A 25,107-nucleotide genomic window follows, 5' to 3' on the forward strand; every position below is an offset into this window, starting at 1 on the left:
GGGGGGGGGGGACAGGATTGAAATTTCTATTAAGAAAGCATTAGCTTCTAGGAAGCACCGATACGACACGCAATATGGACACGACACGGATATGCCGACATGTTCTTTTATAAAAAAATTGGATAGACACGTTTAGGATACGTTGTGAATTAAAATTTAAATAATATATTAAATTAATAAAATATCATATTGTAAATATAGTTGCATAAAAAAGTCTTAAAATTATGCAATTATTAAAAAAAATAAAAAACTTTAATCTACTCTTGTCATCTCGCTAGTAGAAAATGTATCAATTTCTTTTTCTCCAAGTCCATCATCCGCAAACACCAGCTTCAGATAACCAAGAACGGCTAAGCTAATGAGTAAGTAAGTCACTAAAAACAAACGGTAAGTAGATTTAGGTTTTGATTTATTAATTATTTTATTTTTAAATTTAAATTTTGATTTGTTTTTATTTTAAAATATTTTAAAATTAAAAAAAAAATCAGTTAATCGAACCATAAAATCACAAAATCGATTGCAAATTTGTAGCCCAGCAAAAAGATTCGTCTCATGAATATCTGAATGAGCAATGCTAGGGGGCCAGCAATTTTTGTGATTGTTAGCCATCAACTAGCCATCAATGATGATTTGATGGTGTGAGATTGGTGTGAAATTTCATCCAATGGCTCACCTTCCTCTGCTGGTTACATGCTGGCCAAAATTCAATAAAACTGCTGCCCCCTAGACTTTTTCTATCTGAATTGGGTCGGACTCATTCGGATTCGTGACCGTTTCACCAAAATTCTGCACCGCAAGAAGACACGTCGCCGATACGCTCGTTTGATGTATCCACCGCATGTCGGCGTCGGATTCGAGTCTGACACGGATACGCTGGCACCATGAGCGAATCCGTGCTTTATAGATTAGCTTACATGATCATGCACTTTTGCTTTCAAATTTGTTTTAATTGATCCAAACCAAGTAGCAGTTGTTACTAGTTTAATTTACTCATTTCGCCAAAGGTAAAAAATGGGTAGAAGTTTTATGGATAAACTCCATGTATAGCCAGCAAACTTATCCCTAAAATTTGCAGAGTTCATTTTATCTGCAAAATGCATCATTGGTCAAATGTAAAATTGTAAGAGCACTAGGATCAAAGAAAAAGAGAAGAAAAAAATTCTTGAAAGGAAAAACTGTTGAAACCATGAGAAAGTTTCCATCTAAAATTGCCTTATCCTTTTTCCTCATAATAAGTTTTGGCAATAGAAACATGGATGATATTGAACTCAATAATGGTTAAGCAAACTCGTATATATACTTATGTACATGACAAGGCTTAATCTGAAGTATTCACAATGTCTATAATTTGTATTTGTATCTTTGCTTTCCTTTGTTGCTGGCTTCATCTACGACACAAAACTTTTAACTCAAGATTACGTCGTTTCATCAAATACCATCACCTACACATGTCAACAGAAACAAATAAAAAGTAAAACAGACAACTATCATAATTCATTGAACTCCAATTTCAACTGTAAAATAAATATGATTAAACTCCAAGATATCATTTATTGTGGTATAGTTTTAAATGATTGTGTGTAAATTGCAAGAAATTATTAGCACCAAGCTGCTCAAAAGCACAAGCATGCAATATCACACACAAAACACAATGTAAATGCAAACTGGGTGGAAGTCAAGTCAGAGAGAGCTTACAGGCACTCAGTTCTGAATGCTTCAACCTACCTCGAATTTCAACTCTCACAAACCACTCCAACAGAATAATACTTTTAATAATAATAAATGTTTAGCAAATCTAAAAATTGAAAAAATTTAAGCAATTTCCATGGAGAAAAATATTACAAGATCTAGAGGATAAGGCCACTAGAGGCCAAAGAGAGGCCATACTAAAAAGGGTTGATCACACGGAGGATAGTATACACAGAGGTACAGGAAGAACAAACAAATTCAAGTAGAATGAAGACCTTGGTCGAAATGGACTTTCTGGAATTTTGGATATTGATAGAACACAATGACATTACTTGGTTCATGTAATTAATCCAATCTAAACAAGAAATACCATCAGTTGTAGTAGTTATTATTTATCAATCCTGGTGAAAATAATTTTTTACCACAAATGTTTGACAGTGTAGAAGTATAGCTGTGGACTTATTAACAGCCAAACTGAGTTTCACTTTCACTCTTTGCTTGAAAAAAAGCAAACTGTAAGGCACTGGAACCTACTATCATTTATTATTTATATACTCTAGTTTTTATACCTTACCGTATATTGTACATGCATGGCACAGATACCAACTACCGACCTAGTATTCTCAACAAGAAAGCTTCGTAGTTCATAGCCAGATGTTTGCTATGCTACCATGCCAATCACTTATGTGAATCCAAGCTTTGCACTTGTACAGATCTCAAACTGAAATCTTCAAACCAAGTGGTGACATGTCAACATGACATGACAGCACACCAAGCCATTGGGAATAGTAGATTGGACATGTTTCCCAATCTGTAACGAACTGGTTGGTTCATACCACTTCACAGCGCAATACAGTTTAAGTAAAGAAACAAACCAGAGACTGGTTTCCAGTAAAGCAGACTGGTTAAGTCCCACTCTCGTCCCTCTGATTTTGATGTGGTCTACACACCAACTGCTGATGAGCTAATATCCATTTCAAACAAAAAAAAATTAGTTAAGCGCTAACTGAAACTATTACCTTTCCACAAACTGGACAGGTGTCACTTCTCTCCATCCACTCATAAATGCAACCAAGATGAAAATGATGAGAGCATTTTGTCACTATCTTCGGATTCTCTTCAGTATATTCTGCATGATAAAGAAGATTTCAGAAATATAAGAATCTATAGAAGGTCATAGCCTCTTAATAAGGTGTTTCCGGGCATTAACAAACTTTTGTCTGTAGATTAGAATTTTTATAAGCACTACAAATAATCATAATTCAGAATTTAAAATTTGATCTCCTAGGTTCCTGTGCTAAGCTTATATTCTGATTTTATAAGGCAAAGTTGCATTATATGTAAATTTCTGAGTTTCTATTTTTGAGATAAACTCATTAAAGGGCACTGAAAAAGAAAAATGAGGGAAATAATATAAGATGCAATCTCGAGACATCATCTACTAGAAGTATGCCAAATAAATAAATACTTCCACACTTCTTGGTATGAGTCAAGGCACATGCCGAATAAGTCTCATCATCACGAGATCTTCCAGTTAAGATATGATTATAAGTTTCAAACATATACCTTCAAGACAAGTTGGACAGCAATCCTCCTCTTCTGAGGACGAATAGACAAGTCCAACTCCACTGGTAGGTTTTGCTGATGAAAGCCTTATTAAAGACTTAGAATGGTATTCTTTGGATCCATCTTCACTGGCACGTTCATGCCACTTGTTGCTTGAAGTTAAAGATTGTTGGTCATCCTCATCTAGATCACTTCTTAGAGGTTCTGCCTCATCATTCACATGACTTGAACCCTTCTCACGTCGTGAAACTAGTCTATCATGCTGAGAGCGGAAATGCCTTGGGTCTGCATCATAAGGCATTGGCCTTGGAGGAGAGCGGTACATGTCAGATAGAGAATTATCAAGTGATGCTGTGGTAGTCATAGATGCTGCCCCCTGTATAGATGAAGGAATTGCCTGCATTTCCCCTCTACGGAATATTGATGCATACTGAAATTTGAGGTAGATAAGAAAAATGTTATAGTATATTATGGAGTACAGGTCTCATCAATTTCAAAGATAAATTATCCTGAAAAATGGATTTAGTACTGAATATTCTTCATATCTCACTAGTGCATATTAATGTGAATGTCAACCAATACAATCAATTTACTGCAGAGCAACTTAATACATTATTTCAAGAGTGGTGCTACTAAAAACTAGAACATTAAAGAGGAAAACTTAAGCAATCTCTCCAAGTTTAGGTATAACTTTGACTAACATTACAAGGAAGCAGTAGAGACAATGCAAATGTACAAAAGAGGAGATTTGATTCTGAGACATACCGCATTCAAAAAGTTCTGTAAGACGGAACTGAGGCACCCACAGTTCCTATATACAGGACTATTTGGATTCATATAATCTTCAAAATCATTAACACTCAAACAACAACAAACAGAACCCATTATTCCAGTCTCAATAGTCAATATCTTTTTCTCTCTTTTAACTTGAAATTTCCTCCAAATTATCAATTGAAACAAGGTCACCAAACACTGATGCTGCTACACGCACCCCTTGAGGAAAGGAGCCTCCAACAGCAACAGCTATGAATTCACAAATAAATACACAAAGGAGAGAGGATTCTAAGCTCGCAGAAGTCCAAATGCCTCCGCAAACCAGTACCCTCCCTCTTCTGTTAAGACGATCTACAATATGGATAAGCAAACTCTCCTTCTCTTGATCACCTGTAGAATAAACCAAAAAATTGCATAAAAATCACTGGAACAGAAAGGAAATAAAGGGAATGCTGTAGTATAAGTTGTCATTCATGCAATTTGACCAATCAAAATAACCGAGATTATGAGCAATGCAGCTAATCCACATGCTCCAAATCCAAAGCAGCAATAAACTAAATTCAATGGTTCAAAACAGCATAAAAAAAAGTCATGTTCCCTTTGATAAAATAAAACTGGAAGAAAGAAAAATTACATACAATGAACACTTAAAAAGAAAAACTCTAATTTTGTATATAATGTTCCTTCAAACAATGGAAAAAATTCTGTTCTTTACTTCAGTGTTAGGCTATGCTAGAACATCAACCAACAAAAATTAACGATCATAGCTTTCCTTTCAGCTGGAAAATCATAATCATAACAGATTAACATAATACAATACAACCAAACCAAGCACACCATGACTTTTTTTTAATCCTTAATTAGAATCATAAAAAAAATAAGAAAACAAATAAATAGCACGCAATTCATCCATGCAAAATCCTCAATTTTCTACCAAACAGGAAAAGAGAAAAAAATCTATTCAACCCGGAAAAAAATAAACACCGGAAATTGATGAGAAAACGGAATATCCAGAGCGAAATCTGGGTGATCAAGGGGAGTATACGAAGTTGGTGAGGGAGGAAAAGGACAAACATGGAATTTTTGAAGGGAGAAAAAGTACCTCAGAGAAAAAAAAGAGAATTTTTTGAATGATGATGATGAATTGATGATGATGTTGCTGTTGTTGTTTGGAGAAGACAATGAGAGAAAGAGAGAATGTGGAATTTAGAGAGAGAGAGAGAGAGAGAGATTAATGTTTAGTTTTGGTAATTCTAAAAAGGGAGTATTAGATTTAATTTAACGAACTAATTAACCTATTTTATGATTTCGATTTTTTATTTATCTTTATATGAGTATCATTATATGAATGAATTTCGCCAAATCCTTGTAAAAAATAGAAATCAACTAAAATCTCGCTATAACCAACTGAAAAGAAAAATTCTCTTAAAAAAATGCTAAAATCATGTTTATGTTATCCGTATTATAATAACTTATCCAATTTTCAAATCAAACAAAAATATGTGAATCTTTTTAAGATTCATATGTGTTTTTAAATTTTAAATTACTTTCTTTTTATTAAAAGATATCAAGTACTACTACCTTAAAAATAGTTATACCAATTTATAAGAATTTAAAAAGCTCTCATTGTTTTGAAAATATTATTGTTATATTTTGTTAAACACTTATTGGATAATTTATTAGAAATTATAGAGAACAATAATATATTTTATATTTTATTTTCTTAAGATATTCTCATTTTAATAATTTTAATTTGATATTTAAAGTTATATTTGTATCTCAATTTATTCTTAAAATTTTTAATTTACTTAATTTGATCTTTTAATAATCTTTAATTTTATTTTTTTTATAGAATTATTAATGACATGCTGATATAAATTGAGGGTGTTATACTAGACTTTTTAACTGCTATTTGATGTGATAATAAATTTGTTTTTACTTGATTTTTTCTTTACAAAATCTTTAAAATCTAATTTAAATATTAACTCAATTCATTATTTATCAATATCTTCATTTAAAAACAAAAAAGAGTTTTGTATTTTTTATTAAATATATACAAAATAAAATAAATGATTATAGAAACCTAATCTAATAAATTTAATTGAATAATTTTAAATAATTAAATTATTATGGATTTAAATAGACTTTTAATTTCTATAAGATACTAATCTTTTGTTTGGTTTTAATTTTTGGTTCGTACAAGATATTTATATAAATAAAAGATTTATTTAAGTCGTTATAATATGACATATTTATTTATTAAGAACCAAAATTCAGTCAACAAAAGAATATTTAAAAACCAAAATTTTACTCGCGTCGGTGCTTATGTGGATGGTGACGGTGTAGGATCGAAATGCGTATATTATTATATAAAACTTATTTTGTTAATTTTTTATTAATAAAATTAATTATCAATATAAAATATATATTAAAATATAAAAATATATTAAAAATATAATAAATTATATATATTTATATATGAATATATTAATAATTAATTTTAGTATATAAATAATATTTTTAATTCATTTTATGCACAAAACAATAAACACAATTTATGGCCCTGCAGGCCTCTTTATGTTTTTTTGCTATTTGTCATATGCATAGGGATAACAAAGACGATATTATTTTACCAATATTGGAAAGATATTAATCAAATTACTTAATCAAATCATTACTTTAAAAAAATTAATTTTCATATATTAATTGTATAAGAGTATTTTAAATATTTAATTGTATATTATTGTCCATGTGCTTTGTGACTACACAATTGACAAGAATCTTTGAATAAAATTGGAATTAGAAACTTTTTTTTTCATTCTTTTGGAGTTTATAACTCTTAGATTGGATTGATCTTAACTTATACGAAGCTATTCGTTTTTTATGAAATTTCGTAACATTTTTCTTTAGGATAAAACACATTATTAAACCAAATACTAACCAATAGTATCTAAAAATTTTAAAATAAAAAACGTTACATAAATGTCATCATTTAAATATCTATATAAATCGAATTGGTTATATTCGATTTATATATTATAATACTAAATAAAATCAATATGATTCGAATTAGTAAAAATCAATATAAATCAAAATTACTTATTTGTTGTTTCAATTTATCAAAAAATGATATTCAAAATGCAATACATACTAAATTGAATTAAATTGATTCGATTTACTATATATGCTATATTAATAGTAAATCGAATCTAGTTGATTCAATATACTACTGAACATCACATATATAGTAAATTAAATCAACTTGATTCGATTTATTACTCGTAATAAATTATTGATATTTATTACTTTTAAGTTAATTATTTATTTATTTTAAAACATAAATATCAATAAAAAAATACCTCCATTTGAATTCAAATAAAATATAAAAAAAAATCAAAACTAATAAGAATAGAAATCTAATTTTTGTGTTTTAATTCAAATTTCAGAAAATAGATAAGTATTATTTTAGTCTCTAACGTTGAGGGTCAGAATCAAAACTGTTCCCAAGGTCATTTTTTATTTAGAATTATTATTAATGTTTTTTATAAACTTATGAATTTAAAACAGAATATTAAAATAATTTCTAAAAATTCACTAAAAATTATTCTTTGACTCATTAGCTTTTAAAAAATTATTATTGAAATTTTTTTTGTTAAAAAAGTTAATATAAAATATAACCTTTCAATGTAGCATAAAAGTTAAAAGTTAAATTTTATCAAAGTCAGAAGTAATAGATATTTATACATTATAAAATGACCAACAACTATATTTATATAAAAATAATTAAAAATTAATATCTAATTAAAAATATAAAAATAAATAATTAATAATTAATATTTAATTTTAAAAATATAAAAATAAATAATTATTAAATATTTAAATTTTACCATAAAATATTTATTAGACAAAAATTAATCCTTAACTTGCAATCATCATGTCTAGGGAAAAAGAAATGATTGTGCGAATGAATTGGCTAAACTGGGACACAATTATCCTATTTTTTTAATGTTACTTATGAGTCTCTTCCTAATATAATTTCGTTGCAATTTGCAGCCGATTTTAGCGGGATTTAATTTCCTCTACTTGTCTGGTAGTTCTCTTTTTTTCAGACTTTTGCCCCGATGATTATAAAAAATATTCAAATTTAGTATTTAACAAGTTTAATCACCCGTGTCATGCACGTGATAAGATTGAAATTATAATTTTAAGTTGTTATGTTAAATTTTATTTTAAATTATGTTAATAAAAAAATAACTTGTATGCGTTATTTTTCTTTTTTTAATATAGTGTTAATTGTATTAACTATAAAATAGTTATTTAATCTATTTTTTTTCAATAAATCAGGCATATATACTCAATATGACCATAAATAATCTAGTAATACTTAAATCTACTAACAAAGTTTTATATGTTGGTTTACTGTGAAGTAAAAAAAAAATATCAAAATCAGCTCAAAATGAAGAACAAATTAATAGAGAATCCTAATGCAAAAAGTTTTGTAATATACAATAAATAATTTAAATCTACTGAATAACAATTTAATGCTATCCTTTGATACCTCAAAATATATACATGAAACAACACTGTATCAATGTTTGTATATAAAATTATTTGATTACCGTAATTATAAAATTGTTTGTCAAGAGAATAAAATTATACGAATATATATATATATATATATATATATACTAATTACAAACGATATAAATTTTTAATGGAGATACTGGATACTAACAGAAAAAAATTATATAAATAGAAATTATTTAATTTCAATTTCAGTTTCATATAACAAAACAGTGGTTTTCAAAAATTATAGAATCTTTTTTTGACATATGTATTATGCCATAAGTATAAATTATACGGGTTATTATATAAATTCATATATATGCATAACAAAACAGTTTAATATTATATATTTTCTACATTAATTATATACCAATATTTTGAAAAAAGAGATAAAAGAAGAGATATATAAATATGTATAATATTATTGCTATATATGAAGCAATTTTATATTGCTTTAATTATAGAGACTTACTATAATTATATAAAATTTAATTTGAGGAAATAATTTTCATTGCCATAAATAATATACTAAAACTGTTAGTATATTATCTTCTTTATGGTTAATTGAATTTATCAATGATTTTTCCGTGTAAATCGTTATTACCCAATTTTTAATAATGACTTAATATACAAAATTTGAAATTAAAAATTGTTATTACTAATTCAATTAACTGGTTAATTGAGTAATAATTGTCAAATTATTAAAGTGCAAAATCATTGATTTACTCAATAGATTTCCATATATTATTTATATTTCAAGTAATAATTTGAAATTATATTATTTACCCAGGTAATAATACTATTATTAAAAATTATTTTTTGCATTAATTTTTAAATCAATTATTAAGTAATTATTTTTGTTAAGGTAATTGTTTATAAATTATTTTAAATTATATTTTGTTAAGATATAATTATTTAGATTATTACTCATGATACCGGTATAATTTTATTTTATACCAATTAATTAATTATAATTATATGACACGGGTGTAATTTCAATTTTATCTACGGATTATTTTCCGTAATAATATACAACATATTATTTACCGTCGTGATAATTTGATTTGATTGATTTCTATTTTATTTATGTACATAAATGATTAAAATATATAACATAAATATCGTAATTATTATAATTCTATGATATAATTATAATTAAGATATTTTATCATAATTAAATATTGGTTTGATATAATTATAATGAAAATACTTTCCCAAAATGATATAATCTATTATTATTCATCCACTAGTTATTTGGCAATAAACCTTAATATGATTTTTTACATATTCGCTATGGGAAATAACTACTTAGATATACCAAATAATATGTAACATATTACTACCTGTATAAGTTAAGGCACAAAGACAGGATTTAATTAAGGTGATTGAAACTTTCACCAAACAGAATATGACTTCAATCGAATAAAAAAGAGTACTCGATTTTGCATTAATTAGCTAGTCGAAAAAATAACATAGTCATTCATTATTCATGTTTCATTATATTTTTTAAATAATATATAGAAAACATATATCATGTGTATAAAAATGTGACTATTAGTAATTTTATTAATAAACCTTTTTTTAAACTATTACTAATTTCAATTTTAATAGAAAATCTGAGGAAATAATTTCGCTTGCCATAAATAATATACTAAAACTATTAGTATATTATCTTCTATATGGTTAATTGAATTTATCAATGATTTTTCTGTGTAAATTGTTATTACCCAATTTTTAATAACTACTTAATATACAAAATTTGAAATTAGAAATTTTTATTGCTAATTCAATTAACTGGTTAATTGAATAATAATTGTCAAATTATTAAGATGCAAAATTATTGATTTACTCAATAGATTTTCATATATTATTTATATATCAAGTAATAATTTGAAATTATATTATTTACCCAGTTAATAATACTATTATTAATAATTATTTTTTGTATTGATTTTTAAATCAATTATTAAATAATTATTTTTGTTAAGATAATTGTTTATAAATTATTTCAAATTATATTTTGTTAAGATATAATTATTTAGATTATTACTCATGGTACGGGTATAATTTCATTTTATACCAATTAATCAATTATAATTATATGACACGGATGTAATTTTAATTTTATCCACCGATTATTGGCAAATAAATTTTATTCCAATTATAAATAAAATCTGTTTTTATTGGCAAATAAATTGTCTTTAGGTCAACGATTTAATATATGTGTAGGTTATTTTTTGTCTAATATAATAAAAATACAAATAAAGAAATGAAGGATAAAAATAAACTTAATAATATCTGACACTACTTCATCTTATTAAATTATTTAAAAATAGCACATCCACAAAAAATAATCGTAATATATAAATTGAGGCAATAATTTAAAATTTTATAATTATAATTTAATCAAATACTAATAGTAAAACCAAATTACCTGAACAATATTGAACCTATTCTGGTCCTTAGTCACGTATAGTATAGAATCATTCTTGTAACGACAACCAACTGAAATAACATCGTAAGTTTCAATATTTAGAATTCGTGCAAAATCAGACCATCCTCTTGTTAGATAAGCTTCATCATCCGCTATCCATGCAATGCGGCAAGGTATAGAATTGCCACACCGAGAAACCAAACTAACTCTTATTCCCCTCAATGGCATTGCATGCATGCAAAAGAAAGCTGGTAATTTCTGAAAAAAATCAAAATATGTTAAAAAATTATTCTAATAATGAACAGCTTAAACTAAGAAAATTTAAATATATTACCAATCGTTGAAACTGCATATCTGAATTTGTCACGAATTTAGCAAAACTGAACTGAAACTAAGGGAATTCAATTTCATTATGTGCTCCACTTCGAAGATTTTCGGGCAAACGTAAAAAGCATGGAGGGAATGGAACTTGAACTTGCCCTATAAAGTTCCGTAGATGCTATTCCTCAATCAAAAATCGAGCTCCTCCTAAGAAATCTAACTTTAATCACATTCCATTAGGTTGGTCATAATAGGTGAGTAGATCCAACCATCCTTCGATAAAGTAGAGACTATTGCCTCTTCTTTAAACGCTTACATCCATGTAGTTCGAACCCAAATCAGTGAAGACAACTCGATGAGGTATTTCATGGATGTGATGCATTGTAAATGATTGTGGCAAAAGACAATCGAACTGGAACATTAGACGATAAGAATAACTTAGAGTAACAACAAATTAAAAATTATCAAAAGAATAATATAATAGAATGAGTATATGAAAAATATTATAAAAAATTATAAATTGTACCTTAAAAAGATCAACTTCAATAAAAAACGAAGAATACATTCTTATTCTATGAAGTAGTAAAAAAAATACTAAATATAAAATTATGAATTCACTCACAAATTTAGATTCATGTACCACAGGAAAACACTATATATAACGTTTAGTAAACAAAAATAAATATGTAAATTACCTATTATTAAGATAATTTTTTAACAATGCATTAAATATTGATTTGATACAATTATAATGAATATATATTCCTAAATTAGTATAATTATATATTAATTTCATCGTATCACGGGTAACAAAGATCTTTTATTATTAGTATTACTATTATTGATATTATTATTATCATTAAAATGAATAAAAGTATTTTTAATTGATAATTGATAAGTAGTTTAATAGTACATTAAATTTTGATTTGATACAATTATAATGAAAATATGTTTCTAAATTAATATAATTATATATTATTTATTAAATATTAAATACAAATAATTATATTACGGATATTTTTTATAAAATAATTTAGAAAAATTATTTGATATACGTGAATTGGATAACAAAGATTTATTATTATTATTATTACTATTATTGATATTATTATTATCATTAAAATTATTAAAAGTATTTTTAATTGATAATTGATAAGTAGTTTTATAGTGCATTAAATATTGATTTGATATAATTATAATAAAGATATGTTGCTAAATTAGTATAATTATATATTATTCATTTAGTATTAATTATAATATAATTACAATAAAATAATTTAGAATAGAAAAAAAAATTTATTCGTTTTGGAGGGAAAACGGAGGCATGAGAGATCGACACGTCACCTTTAGTAGTTGGGAGAAAACCCAATTTTAGTATATTAAGTAGATAAATTATTTTAGCACATAAATTTTATTAAATAGTTGTATAATTTTGTTTATTCTTGCTATATTAAAATTTAATTGATAAATTCTTATTAATATATCAAAATTAAATTTTTTCTTTTTATTTTTATCCAAAATTTAAGATACTCGTGGAATAAAAAAAACAATTATATTGTATATAGGGATGGCAAAATTTTTCGAAACACGAGAATCATTGTCGGGACTGTCTCAAATGAAAATCCAACTGTTGGGAATTTTTTTCACGAAAATAGAAATAGGAGACAAAATTCCTCCTAAGCAGGCGCGAGGACCTAAGCGGGGATCCCCGCTCCTTTCCCATTATTCCCCAAAATTTATAAATTTATTGAATTAGCTTTAATAGTTTATTTCTCATATATATTTTTTAGTCATTTCTCACACACACACATATATATAGAAACCCAAAACTCTTAATTTTCATTTGCATAACCCTTCTTCAATTCAGAGATCCCTAATGTTGTCCATACTCTATTCAACCTCTATGCAGTCACCCCCTCACCATTCTCCTTTTTCACCGCATCATCACATCTCACCGTGCCATCATCCTGACCGCGTTGTGCTTTCTATTTGCGGCATTCGTAACTTTGTCGTTGTATCCATTATCCTCTCTGTTGTAGCATCTCCCACCTCGTCCACTGCTTTGTCCTCTGGCTCATCATTGCGTCCCCCACTGTGTTATTTTGAAAGAAGTCACCATCGTGTTATTTAGACTTTTTGTATAAAATCTTGCTGTTTTTGTATAGGATGGATACTTGCATCTCTATTCATATGGAAATTAATAATTAGTTAAAGAGTAAAGTATTGTTTTTGTCCCCAATGTTTGGGGTAAATCTCAAAATTGTCCCTAACGTTTTAATCGTCCTATTTACGTCCCTAATGTTTTAAAATTGACTCAATGTTGTCCTGCCGTTAGGGATCCGTTAATAAAATTAACGGCGGGACAAAATTGAGACGATTTTGAAACGTTAGGGACGTAAATAGGACTAAAACGTTGGGGACAAAAACGATACATAGAAATAAATTTTAATTTTATTCTTCAATAATATCAATTTTTTACTGTACATAGTATTCAATTATTTTTAATCATATTTACACTTAATCACCTTATTTTCATTCTAAATAAATTTATTTTTTTAATTTTACACTTAAAGTAATGTATTTTTTTATAAATAAATAAATTTTACACTTTTATTCTAAATAAATAATGTAATGTGATTAGAATGAAAGTGTAAAACTATAAAAAAATATAAGTAATGTGATTAATTAATAAAAGTAAAATTACATTATTTATTTAGAATAAAAGTATAAAATTTATTTATTTATAAAAAAATTATATTACTTTAAGCATAAAATTATTAAAAAAATTAATTTATTTAGAATGAAAATAAGGTGATTAAGTGTAAATATGATTAAAAATAATTGAATACTATGTACAATAAAAAATTGATATTATTGAAGAATAAAATTAAAATTTATTTCTATATATCGTTTTTGTCCCCAACGTTTTAGTCTTATTTACGTCCCTAACATTTTAAAATCGTCTCAATTTTGTCCCGCCGTTAATTTTATTAACGGATCCCTAACGGCAGGACAACATTGAGTCAATTTTAAAACGTTAGGGACGTAAATAGGACGATTGAAACGTTAGGGACAATTTTGAGATTTACCCCAAACGTTGGGGACAAAAACAATACTTTACTCTTAGTTAAAACTATAAGATAGATAGGGAATGCCATCCCGTGGAAAATGGAGATGGGAAACAATATTCCTCATGGCCGGAATGAGGAGCAGAAAGGCATTATCCGCCCCCACTCTATCCCGTTGACATCCCTAATTCTATATACATAAAAATTACTCACAATACTATTTATATAAAGAGATATTCTCCACATCCAAACAATTTTGACATCCAAATTCATCCAAGCAATTTTAGGTAATGCGCTCTTCCCGCTTTCTTCTTTCCTCATGCTTCTCTTATTCTTCTTCTTTTCTCTCCTGCGCTTATTCTTTTTCTTCTTCTCCCGCACTTCTTCTTCTCACGCTCGTTTACGCATCAGACGTTTTCTTCTTCGCCTTCTTCTTTGCGTTCCTCTTCTTCCTCATTCTCCTCATTCTTTTTTGCGTTCCTTCTTCTTATGTTTTCTCCTTATCGTCATTCTTTTTTTGTTATTGCTGCTGTATTTTTTTGTCTTTTCCTCCTTCGCTTCCAGTAGAAGGTGAGGAGGCAGAGTTTTGAATTGTGTAGAACAGAAATGAATCGAACATATTATTATGGTGAAACAATTGTATAGTACTAAATGAATGGAACATTATCCGTTATATAAATTCAAATTCGAATAGCTTTCTATATAATGAATTGAAACACGTACTCATGGTGAAACAGTTGTATAGTATTGAATGAATGAAACATAATTCATTATATAAAATCAAATTCAAACAGTTTTGTGCATAGTGAACCGAAACACGTACTTATGGTGAAACAATTGTATAGTATTTAATGAACGAAATATAATCCATTATATAAAATCAAATTTGAAACACCTCTTTCTACAATTTAGAGATTATTAATTCAATTCAATTCAATTCAAATTCAGAGCACATGCGTTCATTCAATTCAATTCAATTTAACAATTGCATTCTATTCAATTCGATTGAAAAAATAATTTATTAGCAAAATGTTGGTATTATTGGTGATGACAGAAGGGAGAGGCAAATCAGGAGAAGAATTTGCATGCGCGAAGAAGGAGGAGGAGGAGGTAGTATACGTGAATTTGAAAAATAGAAAATGACCGAAAGAAGAAGAAGACACGCGGGGAAAAGAAGAGGATACCTAAATAACTCTCTTTTGTTGGTGTTGGACCTACTTAGATAAAATTTGGATGAAAAAATATCTAAATATGTAGCATAGCCCTTATATAAAATAAATATCCAAATACAAAAATAAATCAAACAATATATTTATTTATATGCAAATACACAATAATTAATTTTTAGTATTTGCATAATATATATTTTTAAATTCATTTATTTATAATAAGAAGCATTTCAAATTTCCCAAATCAATTTCCATTCCCCCTCCATTTGCAAGAGGTGGACACCACCACCATCAAAAACCAAAACCATTCCCAATTTTTTCTTTTCAAATTTCTCGCACTCTGAAAACAAAAAAGAAAAAGGCTTTGCATCATTTCTTCATTTTCAATTCTCAATTACACTGCAAAAAAGTGCAAAAATTCAAAAACAAACAACATCACAGTGACTCGCTCTTTTGCTTCATTAGCTTCCAAAGTTCTCAGATCCACTCTGTAACTAACTACCCTTAACTCGATCGAGTTACCGAGTCACGACTCAACCAGATGCAACCAACACTATCATAGAATCTTCCTCACAATGCAGGCCACATCGCCATCGTCGTCGTCCAGCGCCGCTGCTACTGCCGCCACGCCGGAGGCCATACTCGAATGGCTGCACAAGGAGATGGGATACCGCCCTCTCGCCGGCGTAACCGCCGGCAAGTCGCACCTTCCGTCGGTGGAATCGCTCCGACGGATTTGCCGCGGGAACATGATCCCGGTCTGGAACTTCCTGATTACGCGTGCGAAGTCGGAGAAGACTGTGCAGAATATCCGCCGGAACATCACCGTGCACGGCGGTGACGGCCGCGGAGGAGGTGGGAGGGAGGAGGGGAAGGGGAAAGCTGGGGGAGCTGGAGGGAGAAGGAAGGAGAGGATTTCCGGAGGGGAGGCGGAGACGAGGGAGGCGGCGTTGCAGGAGCGGGAGGCCGCGGAGAAGGAGGTTGAGAGGCTTAGGAACGCTGTGAGGAGGCAGAGGAAGGATTTGAGGGCGAGGATGCTTGAGGTTTCGAGAGAAGAGACCGAGAGGAAGAGGATGCTTGATGAACGCTCCAATTATAGGTCCACTTCTGTTTGTTTTTTATCTTTACATTTGTATATTTTGTCCTATTTTCTTTCTATTGTGCTTGATGATTGTTAGAAAGGAGAGAGGACATATTGGATAGCAGAAAAATTGGTAGAATTTGCCTTACCCTGATTTGTGTGTGTATATGGAAAGATCAGGGAAGCCTTGTTAAGGACAGTATCTGAGATGTAAGTAAGGTAGTATAATAGCTAGTGATAGAGATATGATTTTATGATTAGAAATATGCGTTTAATGATAAGAAATTAGAATGTAATATGATTTTATGATTTCTGTTTAAAAAGAAGGTTTATGTACTTTTGTCTATGCTGGTGATATGTTTGAAGCAGCAAAACAGCTGCAACAAGAAGCCTTTTCCCTGTTGGTGTGATCAGCTACATAGATAAAAAAAGATGCCATTATGCCCTCTCATATACTGTGTCTATAGAATATAATATAGATGATATGTGGGAAAAATAAGAATGAGATTGTGGTGATTTATGCCATTGACTAATTGAAACAATGGAAGTGTCTGAGTTACTAGCTGATTTTGCAGGCACAAGCAAGTGATGTTGGAGGCTTATGATAGACAGTGTGAAGAAGCTGCAAAAATATTTACCGAATATCATAAACGTCTCTGTCACTATGTAAATCAAGCATTGGATGCTCAACGATCAGGTCTTGATTCTTCTGTTGAAGCAACCAACAGTTTTAGTGCTAAACATGAGAAGGAAGCTGTTTATTCTACTGTTAAGAGTGGTAAATCTGCAGACGATGTCATTCTCATTGAAACCACTAGGGAAAAGAATATTAGAAAGGCTTGTGAATGTCTTGTAGCTTACATGGTTGATAAAATACGGAATTCTTTTCCTGCTTATGAAGGAAGTGGCATTCATTCAAATCCTCAGGCAGAAACAGTAAAGTTGGGGTTTGATTTTGATGGACAAATTCCAGAAGAGGTTAGAACTATAATTTTAAATTGCCTTAAGAGTCCACCTCAGCTGCTTCAGGCAATTACTGCTTACACTTATCGGCTGAAAAGTCTAATCTCCAGAGAAATAGAGAAAATTGATGTTAAAGCTGATGCAGAGACCTTGAGGTATGGGAATATATGTATTCCTATTCATCACGTTCTCTTGGTTCTTTTGTTAATATACTATTTGAATTTTGACCTTTAGTTGAAACCTTAAATCATTGTTACTATATTTTTGTTAAAAACTTTTTTCAGTCTGAAATACTAAATTGTCAATGCATAATGAAGATCCATAGGTGATTTAGTACCCATTCTGACGATGACCAGAAAAATATCAATAGTGTTCACGTAGTGATTGGAAGCAGTTTATGAATGTTCCACTAGTTTTATATTAGCAGTAAGGAAATACTTCTTGTATAGCTGTTATAAATTCAAACTTGAATCCTTCAATCAGGTACAAATATGAAAATAACATAGTGATGGATGTTTCCACTTCTGATGGGAGCTCTCCTCTACAGTATCAACTTTATGGCAATGGAAAGATTGGAGTTGATGTGCCTGCAGGAGGAAGTCAAAATCAGCTTCTTGAGAGACAGGTCTATATTCTGCCTTGAACTGCACAACTTTATCTTCATAAGGGGAATTACTTAGCTAGTGTTCTATCTCTGTTTACAGAAAGCTCATGTTCAGCAATTTTTGGCTACCGAAGATGCATTAAACAAGGCTGCTGAGGCAAAGGACTTGTCCGAGAAACTTATGAAACGTCTGTATGGTGGCACTGATGTTCCATCACGCTCAATTGGTATTGGAAGCACGTCTCAGAATGTTGGAAGTCTTAGGCAACTTGAGGTCTTCTCTTCAAAACATAAAGTCCATTGGTTACATTTTTACCTTGATAGAAAGTGTTACAAAGTATAATGTGCGCGCACACGCAAGCGCAAGCGCCTCCACATCCCCTGCTAAATATCTTTCTAATTAGGGAAGAATTGATTGCTTTTTAAGTTTTCAAGACATTTAACATATGTATTTTTACTTTATTTATTATTTTGGAGAATGTTTAGGAATATTTTTTAGATACTACATCACTCATCTAGTATTTATTGTTGTGGTTATTAGGACTTAAATTGGGTTTAGCAAAAATGTTCAATTCTAGGTACAATCAAATTCTATATTCTCCATTTAAGGCAGGAGAAATAAGAATTTACCACCTTATATGTTTCAGGGTTGATTGAATCCTTGGTTATGGCATTTTCATTTAAATTATTTAGGATCCCATTTTCATTACCTGATTAGATTTTCCTATTTAATTTAGGAATTTAAGCATTTAAATATTCCATTTCTTTATATGGTTCCTGTTTTCAGCTTGATGTTTGGGCCAAGGAAAGAGAAGTTGCTGGTTTAAAGGCAAGCCTAAATACCCTGATGTCTGAAATACAACGCCTGAATAAGTTGTGCGCTGAGAGGAAGGAAGCTGAAGATTCTCTGAAAAAAAAGTGGAAAAAGATTGAAGAGTTCGATGCTCGAAGATCAGAACTTGAGACCATATATACAGCATTACTTAACGCAAATAAGGTAAGATTCCACTATTTCCATCTTTCCTGTATAAGTGAAACTCTGGTATCTTTATTGTTCATCCTTGGGTGGTGCTTTTACCTTGTTAGAATCCTAAGATGATCACTTTTTGCAACTTAATTGGCCAATATTTGCATTGACTGTTGAGATGATGGATATTAGCGAAGTTTATGTACAGTGTTGGTACTTGGCATGGAATTCATATCCCTTGCTTCTGACACATTGTCTTTTTGCAGTGTATATTTTTCCCCGTTTCTATTTTTTAGGGAAAAATAGTTCTTGGAATTTTTATTTTACCCCCTTGTTAATCACATATTGCAGGATGCTGCATTGTTTTGGGGTCAGCAACCATTAACTGCTAGGGAGTATGCTGCAAGCACTATAATTCCAGCATGTGCTGCTGTTGTTGAGACTTCAAATAGTGCAAAAGATCTTATTGAGAAGGAAGTGTCGACCTTTTGTCGGTGTCCTGATAATAGCCTCTACATGCTTCCTTCTTCCCCACAGGTTTATAATGTTTCAACAGAAAATTTCCCCCCACTTGTTTGTTGATGCATGGTATTTGATAGATGGAGTTTCTTTTTGATGTCCCATCTCGACATTTTGGTATTCAAAGTTCTGAGTTCATTGAAGTTTAAAACAAGGAACATGAATAAATAAAATCAAGAAAGCAACAAGAGTGATCAGATACACCTAACTTTTCTTAACACCTTTAGGAACATGACTCACTTAAAGATATGTTCATTATTCAGATAGGCTAAACTAGTTGAGGGGTAATTTTTAGGGTGGCCATACTAGAAGAGATAGAATTAGGTATGAGTGCACCTGAAAACACTTGCGGTTGGCCCTATTGTTGAGTAGATAGTGGAATCTCGGCTTGTAGATTCCTCTGTTGAACAAAGGAAACCTATAGAAGCCCTGGTAAGGAGAGTGAACCAGATAGGTGAGAATAAAAAATTAGATGTAAAGGAAGACCTAGAAAAACTGTAAGTTGAATTATTAAAAAGAGACTTTTGATATAAATTGTTTATACAGATATAGTTCATGACAGAAGATTATGACTTGGCTTGACCCATATAGAGCCAACCCCACCACCTAGTGAGTGGGAAAAGACTATGTTTGTTGTTTTGTTGTGGAAAGAGTTGCGTTAGGTATTTAATCGTCTCATATTGTGTCGTGCTTCAACATAACTTTATCTTCAATACTGGTTCACTTAGGCACTGCTAGAAGCCATGGGGGCCAGTGGATCATCAGGGCAGGAAGCAGTTGCAAATGCAGAAATGAATGCAGCGATTTTAACAGCAAGAGCAGGTGCTCGGGATCCATCAGCGATTCCATCAATTTGCCGTGTTTCAGCCGCCCTTCAGTATCCAGCTGGTATGTATATTACTGTTTTGCATTCCCTATTGGCTATGTGAGATGTCTCTGATTATTAAGTGTTTTGGAGACTTGGAGTTAGGATCTCATGCATTATCACTATCAGTTATGTAAATTGTTTTGGGTGAAATAAAATTGTCATTTGAATTTGAGGTTGGTATGATGTGATCAACATAGTCTATTTTATTGACTTGCGATCAGGTAATTCCTATAGCATGAGTAAATAGGGTATTAACTTTGTATAACAATATATATCTTATTTTTATTGTTTCAAGTCTATGTATTACTGTTTCATGTAATTTGAAGAGAAATTGTAAGGACTTATCATGTGCTTTTGCATAAAAGCTATATATATATATTATAGTGTGGTAAATTAATCTCTTGTTAAATGTGGGGTGGACAGGCCTGGAGGGTTCAGATGCTGGTCTAGCATCTGTGTTGGAGTCCCTGGAGTTCTGTCTGAAACTTCGTGGCTCTGAAGCTTGTGTGTTGGAAGATTTATTAAAGGCTATTAATCTTGTTCACATTAGAAGGGATCTTGTTCAAAGTGGTCATGCTTTGTTAAACCATGCTTATTGTGTTCAACAGGAATATGAAAGGTAAATATTGTATCTAACGCCAGAATTTAACATGTAAATTCGATTTTTCTTTTTTTTATCAGTTAATTGGAAGGTCAGGATAACTTACCTTTTCCATCCTTTTCAGATTCATACCTTCAGAATTTGAATGCTCTTTTTTCTTCTTTATTGACATTTGACGTATTGATGCAGGACAACAAATTATTCTCTGAGTTTGGCTGCAGAACAAGACAAGACTGTTATGGAGAAATGGTTGCCTGAACTTAAGGCTGGTGTTTTGAATGCTCAGCAGAGCTTGGAAGCTTGTAAATATGTCAGGGGTTTGGTGAGTTACCACTGTTATTATTACTGATCAAGTTAATATAATAATTGAAGTTGAGGTGAAAAATTATAGAATGGGTTCATTCAGTTTCCAAATTTCTCTCTGGAAAACTTTTGCCACAATTTCCTGTTGCGTATTTGTTTAACAAAGTGTCATACACATGGATGAATAAAGAAAATTCATCAGAATGGCTGGTTTTTTTCATATCCCTTTTGCAATTTCCATTTAAATATCTGATTTTTAACCTTTTATGCAGCTTGATGAATGGTGGGAGCAACCGGCATCGACGGTTGTTGACTGGGTGACAGTGGATGGGCAAAATGTAGCTGCATGGCATAATCACGTTAAGCAGCTTCTTGCATTTTATGATAGAGGAGCATCATGAGTAACATGAATGAGCACCCTTAAGGCATGAACTTTCTGAGGATTCCCATTTGTCTAAACACTTCCCACTTTGTTGTCACCATTGAAGACTTAATATCCGCCAGCCTCAGCTTTGCATGCCGTGACTGAGAATACCGTTTCTGGTAAACTTACCTTGAGATGGAAATGGGACTGCTCTACGTTTCTTGATTGACAAGAGACCACAGGCACAAGAACCTCACCCCTAACTTCCCTTGCCCATTTTATATCTAGAAGTGTGATTTTGGTTGGTTTTGGAGTTTAGGTGGTGGTTTTGATTGTTCTTTTCACTGAATGTGATTAACAGCTAGTGGCAAATGGCAATGCAATGTTTTATTTAGAGGTTGTAATTTAATTTGTTTCTTTAGCTAATTGAGGTTGAAGGCATTTTCAGCTTCATTTACTCTATATATAGTTTAGGTGGTGTGTACAATTTGGTAATTTTCTATTATATTTTAATTTTGCTAAGATGATGTAATAGGCTGAACTTTCGAACTTAATCAAAGTGCTACAAGATAAGCTCGTGATGAATCTGGGACTATAAAAAACTTGATGCTTAAATTCATACTAAAATAAAATTAATTGCGCTTTATACTTGCTAAGTAATGTGCACTTTGGTATTCGGAAGTGTTCATAATCATCTTGAAAAATATATAATTCCAAACGACGCAAGACTCACGATCGTACCATTGATTATGAAGACTCAAACTAAACATATTCATTATCTTGTTCTGGCACGTGATCATCCTTAGGTCTAATTTTATTTAAAAATACTATTCATACATCAAAATCAGCTATTAACCACCAATGTATTTATATATAAATACATATATAATTTAATTTATTTTCAATGTATATTTAAATTCCAACCTATAAATTAACTTTAGTGTAAACATAAAGTAGCCGAATTTTATTATGTAACAATTTAACATACTTGAGTTTTCATCAACTAAACAATTCGTCCGGACTTGCAAATTTACTATCGCCATGTTGCATGTACCGTAAAACAAAAAATAAAGGATGTTATCTATGTTACTCAGAAATATATATCTAAAAAATTTGATGGTAAAATTACTCAGATGCGTATCTGCTAGAATGTAGAATCCCAAAAGCAATGCAACTCATACAAAATAGCTTAAAACTAAATAAAATTTTTTCATATAACATTGTCTGAACCAACTGAAAACAGAACATCGCAAGCAAAAAAAACTTCGACTCTACTTTTACTGTTCGCCAGGCAGTGTCTTAATGATATCAGAATCACCTGAAAATAAGATAATTAACAATCGTGTCATTAAAAACCTAAATAAACATCACTGGTTTGTTATAATATATTGTGTGGAATTTTAAGTAGTCATGGAAAGAAATTATACCAGGATCAATAATGCTGAGGCAGCACACTCTGTAATATTTTCCACATGCAGTGCCCAAGTCGACATTGTCTGAAATCAACAAGAAATAATTTGTTTAATAAAAACAGAATGAAACAGGAACCTAAATAATGCGAGTTGATCGACAAATTCCGGTAGACATCAACCTAAAAATTTGAGAAAAGGGAAACAACAAGCTCACATCATGTTCCTCGGAAAATACCACGTGCTAGCAATCAAAATACCAAATGCTCACAGAATAAGAAAACATTTTTCAAATAGATAGATGCTTCATTTTGAAGCTGCGTGCGAAGCAATGCAAAACAATATCGCTTTAGACTAGTACAGTAATAAAAATATCCATCAGCTACTTGTTCTAATTTTACATCAACTGACGCTGACTCTAGAGGCTCGAATTCTAGCTAACCTTAATAACACAATAACATTAGAGAGAGATTCAGAACTTACTCCCATTGTAATGATGTACTCCAACCTTTGCCAACATGGCATAGTACTCTATTTCTGACTTCCTCAATGGTGGGCAGTTGTTAGCGATGATAATCAATTTCCCTACAACCAAACCAAGAACAATAACATTTAACCAAATCATTTCAATTAATATATAAAATTAGAAAAGGTAACAACAGACACACAAAAAACAGATCTTCCCCAATAACTAAAAACAAGCTATAGTTTTCATACATCAAAATAACCACAGCATAAATCTAAGAGTTTAACTAAGGGCACATGTTAGAGTTATAAATTGAGAAATTTTTATTGAAAATACAAAAATATTAAGTTTTCAATGTTGAAATAAAATATTTAAAAACTTCTAATAGTATTCATCATTTCTATACTCAGAGAACCAAATCAACTTAAATTTGGACCATTAAAAGAACCCTTAGCTCATAACATACTAGAGCAATCAAGATTCTCAAATCCCACAAATCAAAGCTCCATTTTTAAAAGTAGGAAAAAAAACCCTAGCTTCTCAGCAGAGAAATAGCGTTAAAATAAATAAAGGGAATACCTTTGGAGCTTCTGAGAGATTTGAGAACGGTCTTGTAACCGAGAGTGTACTTGCCACTCTTCATGACAAGTGCGAGTCTGTTGTTGATGCTCTCATGAGTCTTCTTCTGCATAATATCAAGTTCAAACCACACAAACAATGTCATTTTAGAAGCTCAAAACGCCAAATCAGAAACCTTTAAGCAAAGTAGCAGATCAACAATATCCAGTGTGAACAGAGAAAGAAAGAGAGGCAGAGAGAGATTACGGTCTTCTTGGCGGCCACCATTGTTGCTGGACTCTGGAAGAGACAGGCAAGAGAGCAAACTGTGTGTAGATGGTGATGCAGAGAGGAAGAAACCCTAGCTGGGTGAGGCGACAATTGATATTTATAGTTTGGTTAGGGTTTTCGTTTTGGGCCCAAGGTTTGCTAACCTAGGGTTTTGAATTGGGAATTTTGGATGCCCAAGAACTTTTAGTAAATTGGGCTATACGTTCTTTTGGTCCCATTCCAAAAGTACTTTTCTCTAAACAATGACCCAACAAGTTTTTTTTTGAATTTAACATGTAGTTCAAGCTAAGAAAAACAAAACATTTAGTTTTATCTTTTATGACAAAATTCGTTTAAAGTTCCGTTCCAGAAAAAAAGTAGAAATACTTGACCAAAAAAAGAAAAGAGTAACAATACTTTTGTTACCGAATTAAATCACCCTTAATAGGATTTTAATAACGAACTATAACTCAAATGACATAAATTTTCTTTTCTCACTTAAAAGTCTTGAATTCGAATTTTACCCGTTCCAATCGATTGGAAAAAA

At 30.5% G+C, this 25,107-nt stretch overlaps 3 protein-coding genes across 3 annotated transcripts; 1 reads left to right on the top strand and 2 right to left on the bottom strand.

The window, feature by feature from the left end:
• Positions 1–1,194: 1,194 nt before the first annotated feature.
• Positions 1,195–5,281, bottom strand: LOC130976365 (E3 ubiquitin-protein ligase At3g02290-like). Its single transcript, XM_057901213.1, has 5 exons — positions 5,132–5,281; positions 4,021–4,419; positions 3,256–3,685; positions 2,709–2,818; positions 1,195–1,442 (listed from the first exon to the last, which is right to left on the bottom strand). The coding sequence occupies exons 2-5, from the start codon at positions 4,138–4,140 to the stop codon at positions 1,416–1,418; spliced, it is 687 nt and encodes a 228-aa protein (XP_057757196.1). The 5' UTR covers positions 4,141–4,419; positions 5,132–5,281; the 3' UTR covers positions 1,195–1,415.
• Positions 5,282–15,873: 10,592 nt separating this feature from the next.
• On the top strand, positions 15,874–22,442 carry LOC130976923 (AUGMIN subunit 5). The gene is made up of 10 exons (XM_057901876.1): positions 15,874–16,686; positions 17,244–17,786; positions 18,115–18,256; positions 18,336–18,509; positions 19,023–19,232; positions 19,554–19,739; positions 20,450–20,609; positions 21,013–21,208; positions 21,380–21,512; positions 21,766–22,442. Exons 1-10 carry the CDS (start codon positions 16,163–16,165, stop codon positions 21,892–21,894), a joined length of 2,397 nt encoding a protein of 798 aa, XP_057757859.1. The 5' UTR covers positions 15,874–16,162; the 3' UTR covers positions 21,895–22,442.
• Positions 22,443–22,956: 514 nt separating this feature from the next.
• LOC130976242 (60S ribosomal protein L30) lies at positions 22,957–24,719 on the bottom strand. Its single transcript, XM_057901047.1, has 5 exons — positions 24,558–24,719; positions 24,312–24,417; positions 23,750–23,851; positions 23,285–23,353; positions 22,957–23,175 (listed from the first exon to the last, which is right to left on the bottom strand). The coding sequence occupies exons 1-5, from the start codon at positions 24,576–24,578 to the stop codon at positions 23,135–23,137; spliced, it is 339 nt and encodes a 112-aa protein (XP_057757030.1). The 5' UTR covers positions 24,579–24,719; the 3' UTR covers positions 22,957–23,134.
• Positions 24,720–25,107: the final 388 nt, after the last annotated feature.

Source organism: Arachis stenosperma, chromosome 4 (genome assembly GCF_014773155.1).
Source record: "Arachis stenosperma cultivar V10309 chromosome 4, arast.V10309.gnm1.PFL2, whole genome shotgun sequence".
NCBI classification, from domain to species: domain Eukaryota; kingdom Viridiplantae; phylum Streptophyta; class Magnoliopsida; order Fabales; family Fabaceae; genus Arachis; species Arachis stenosperma.

Coding starts and splice junctions, on each gene's coding strand:
- LOC130976923 (XM_057901876.1), top strand. CDS start 16,163: ATGCAGGCCACATCGCCATCGTCGTCGTCCAGCGCCGCTGCTACTGCC. Junction 17,787..18,114: donor GCTGATGCAGAGACCTTGAG/GTATGGGAATAT, acceptor TCCTTCAATCAG/GTACAAATATGAAAATAACA. Junction 21,513..21,765: donor GTAAATATGTCAGGGGTTTG/GTGAGTTACCAC, acceptor CCTTTTATGCAG/CTTGATGAATGGTGGGAGCA.
- LOC130976365 (XM_057901213.1), bottom strand. CDS start 4,140: ATGGGTTCTGTTTGTTGTTGTTTGAGTGTTAATGATTTTGAAGATTAT. Junction 2,819..3,255: donor CTGTCCAACTTGTCTTGAAG/GTATATGTTTGA, acceptor TTTATCATGCAG/AATATACTGAAGAGAATCCG. Junction 1,443..2,708: donor CCTGTCCAGTTTGTGGAAAG/GTAATAGTTTCA, acceptor TGACATGTGTAG/GTGATGGTATTTGATGAAAC.
- LOC130976242 (XM_057901047.1), bottom strand. CDS start 24,578: ATGGTGGCCGCCAAGAAGACC. Junction 23,852..24,311: donor ATCTCTCAGAAGCTCCAAAG/GTATTCCCTTTA, acceptor GTTTGGTTGTAG/GGAAATTGATTATCATCGCT. Junction 23,354..23,749: donor AGTACATCATTACAATGGGA/GTAAGTTCTGAA, acceptor TGTTGATTTCAG/ACAATGTCGACTTGGGCACT.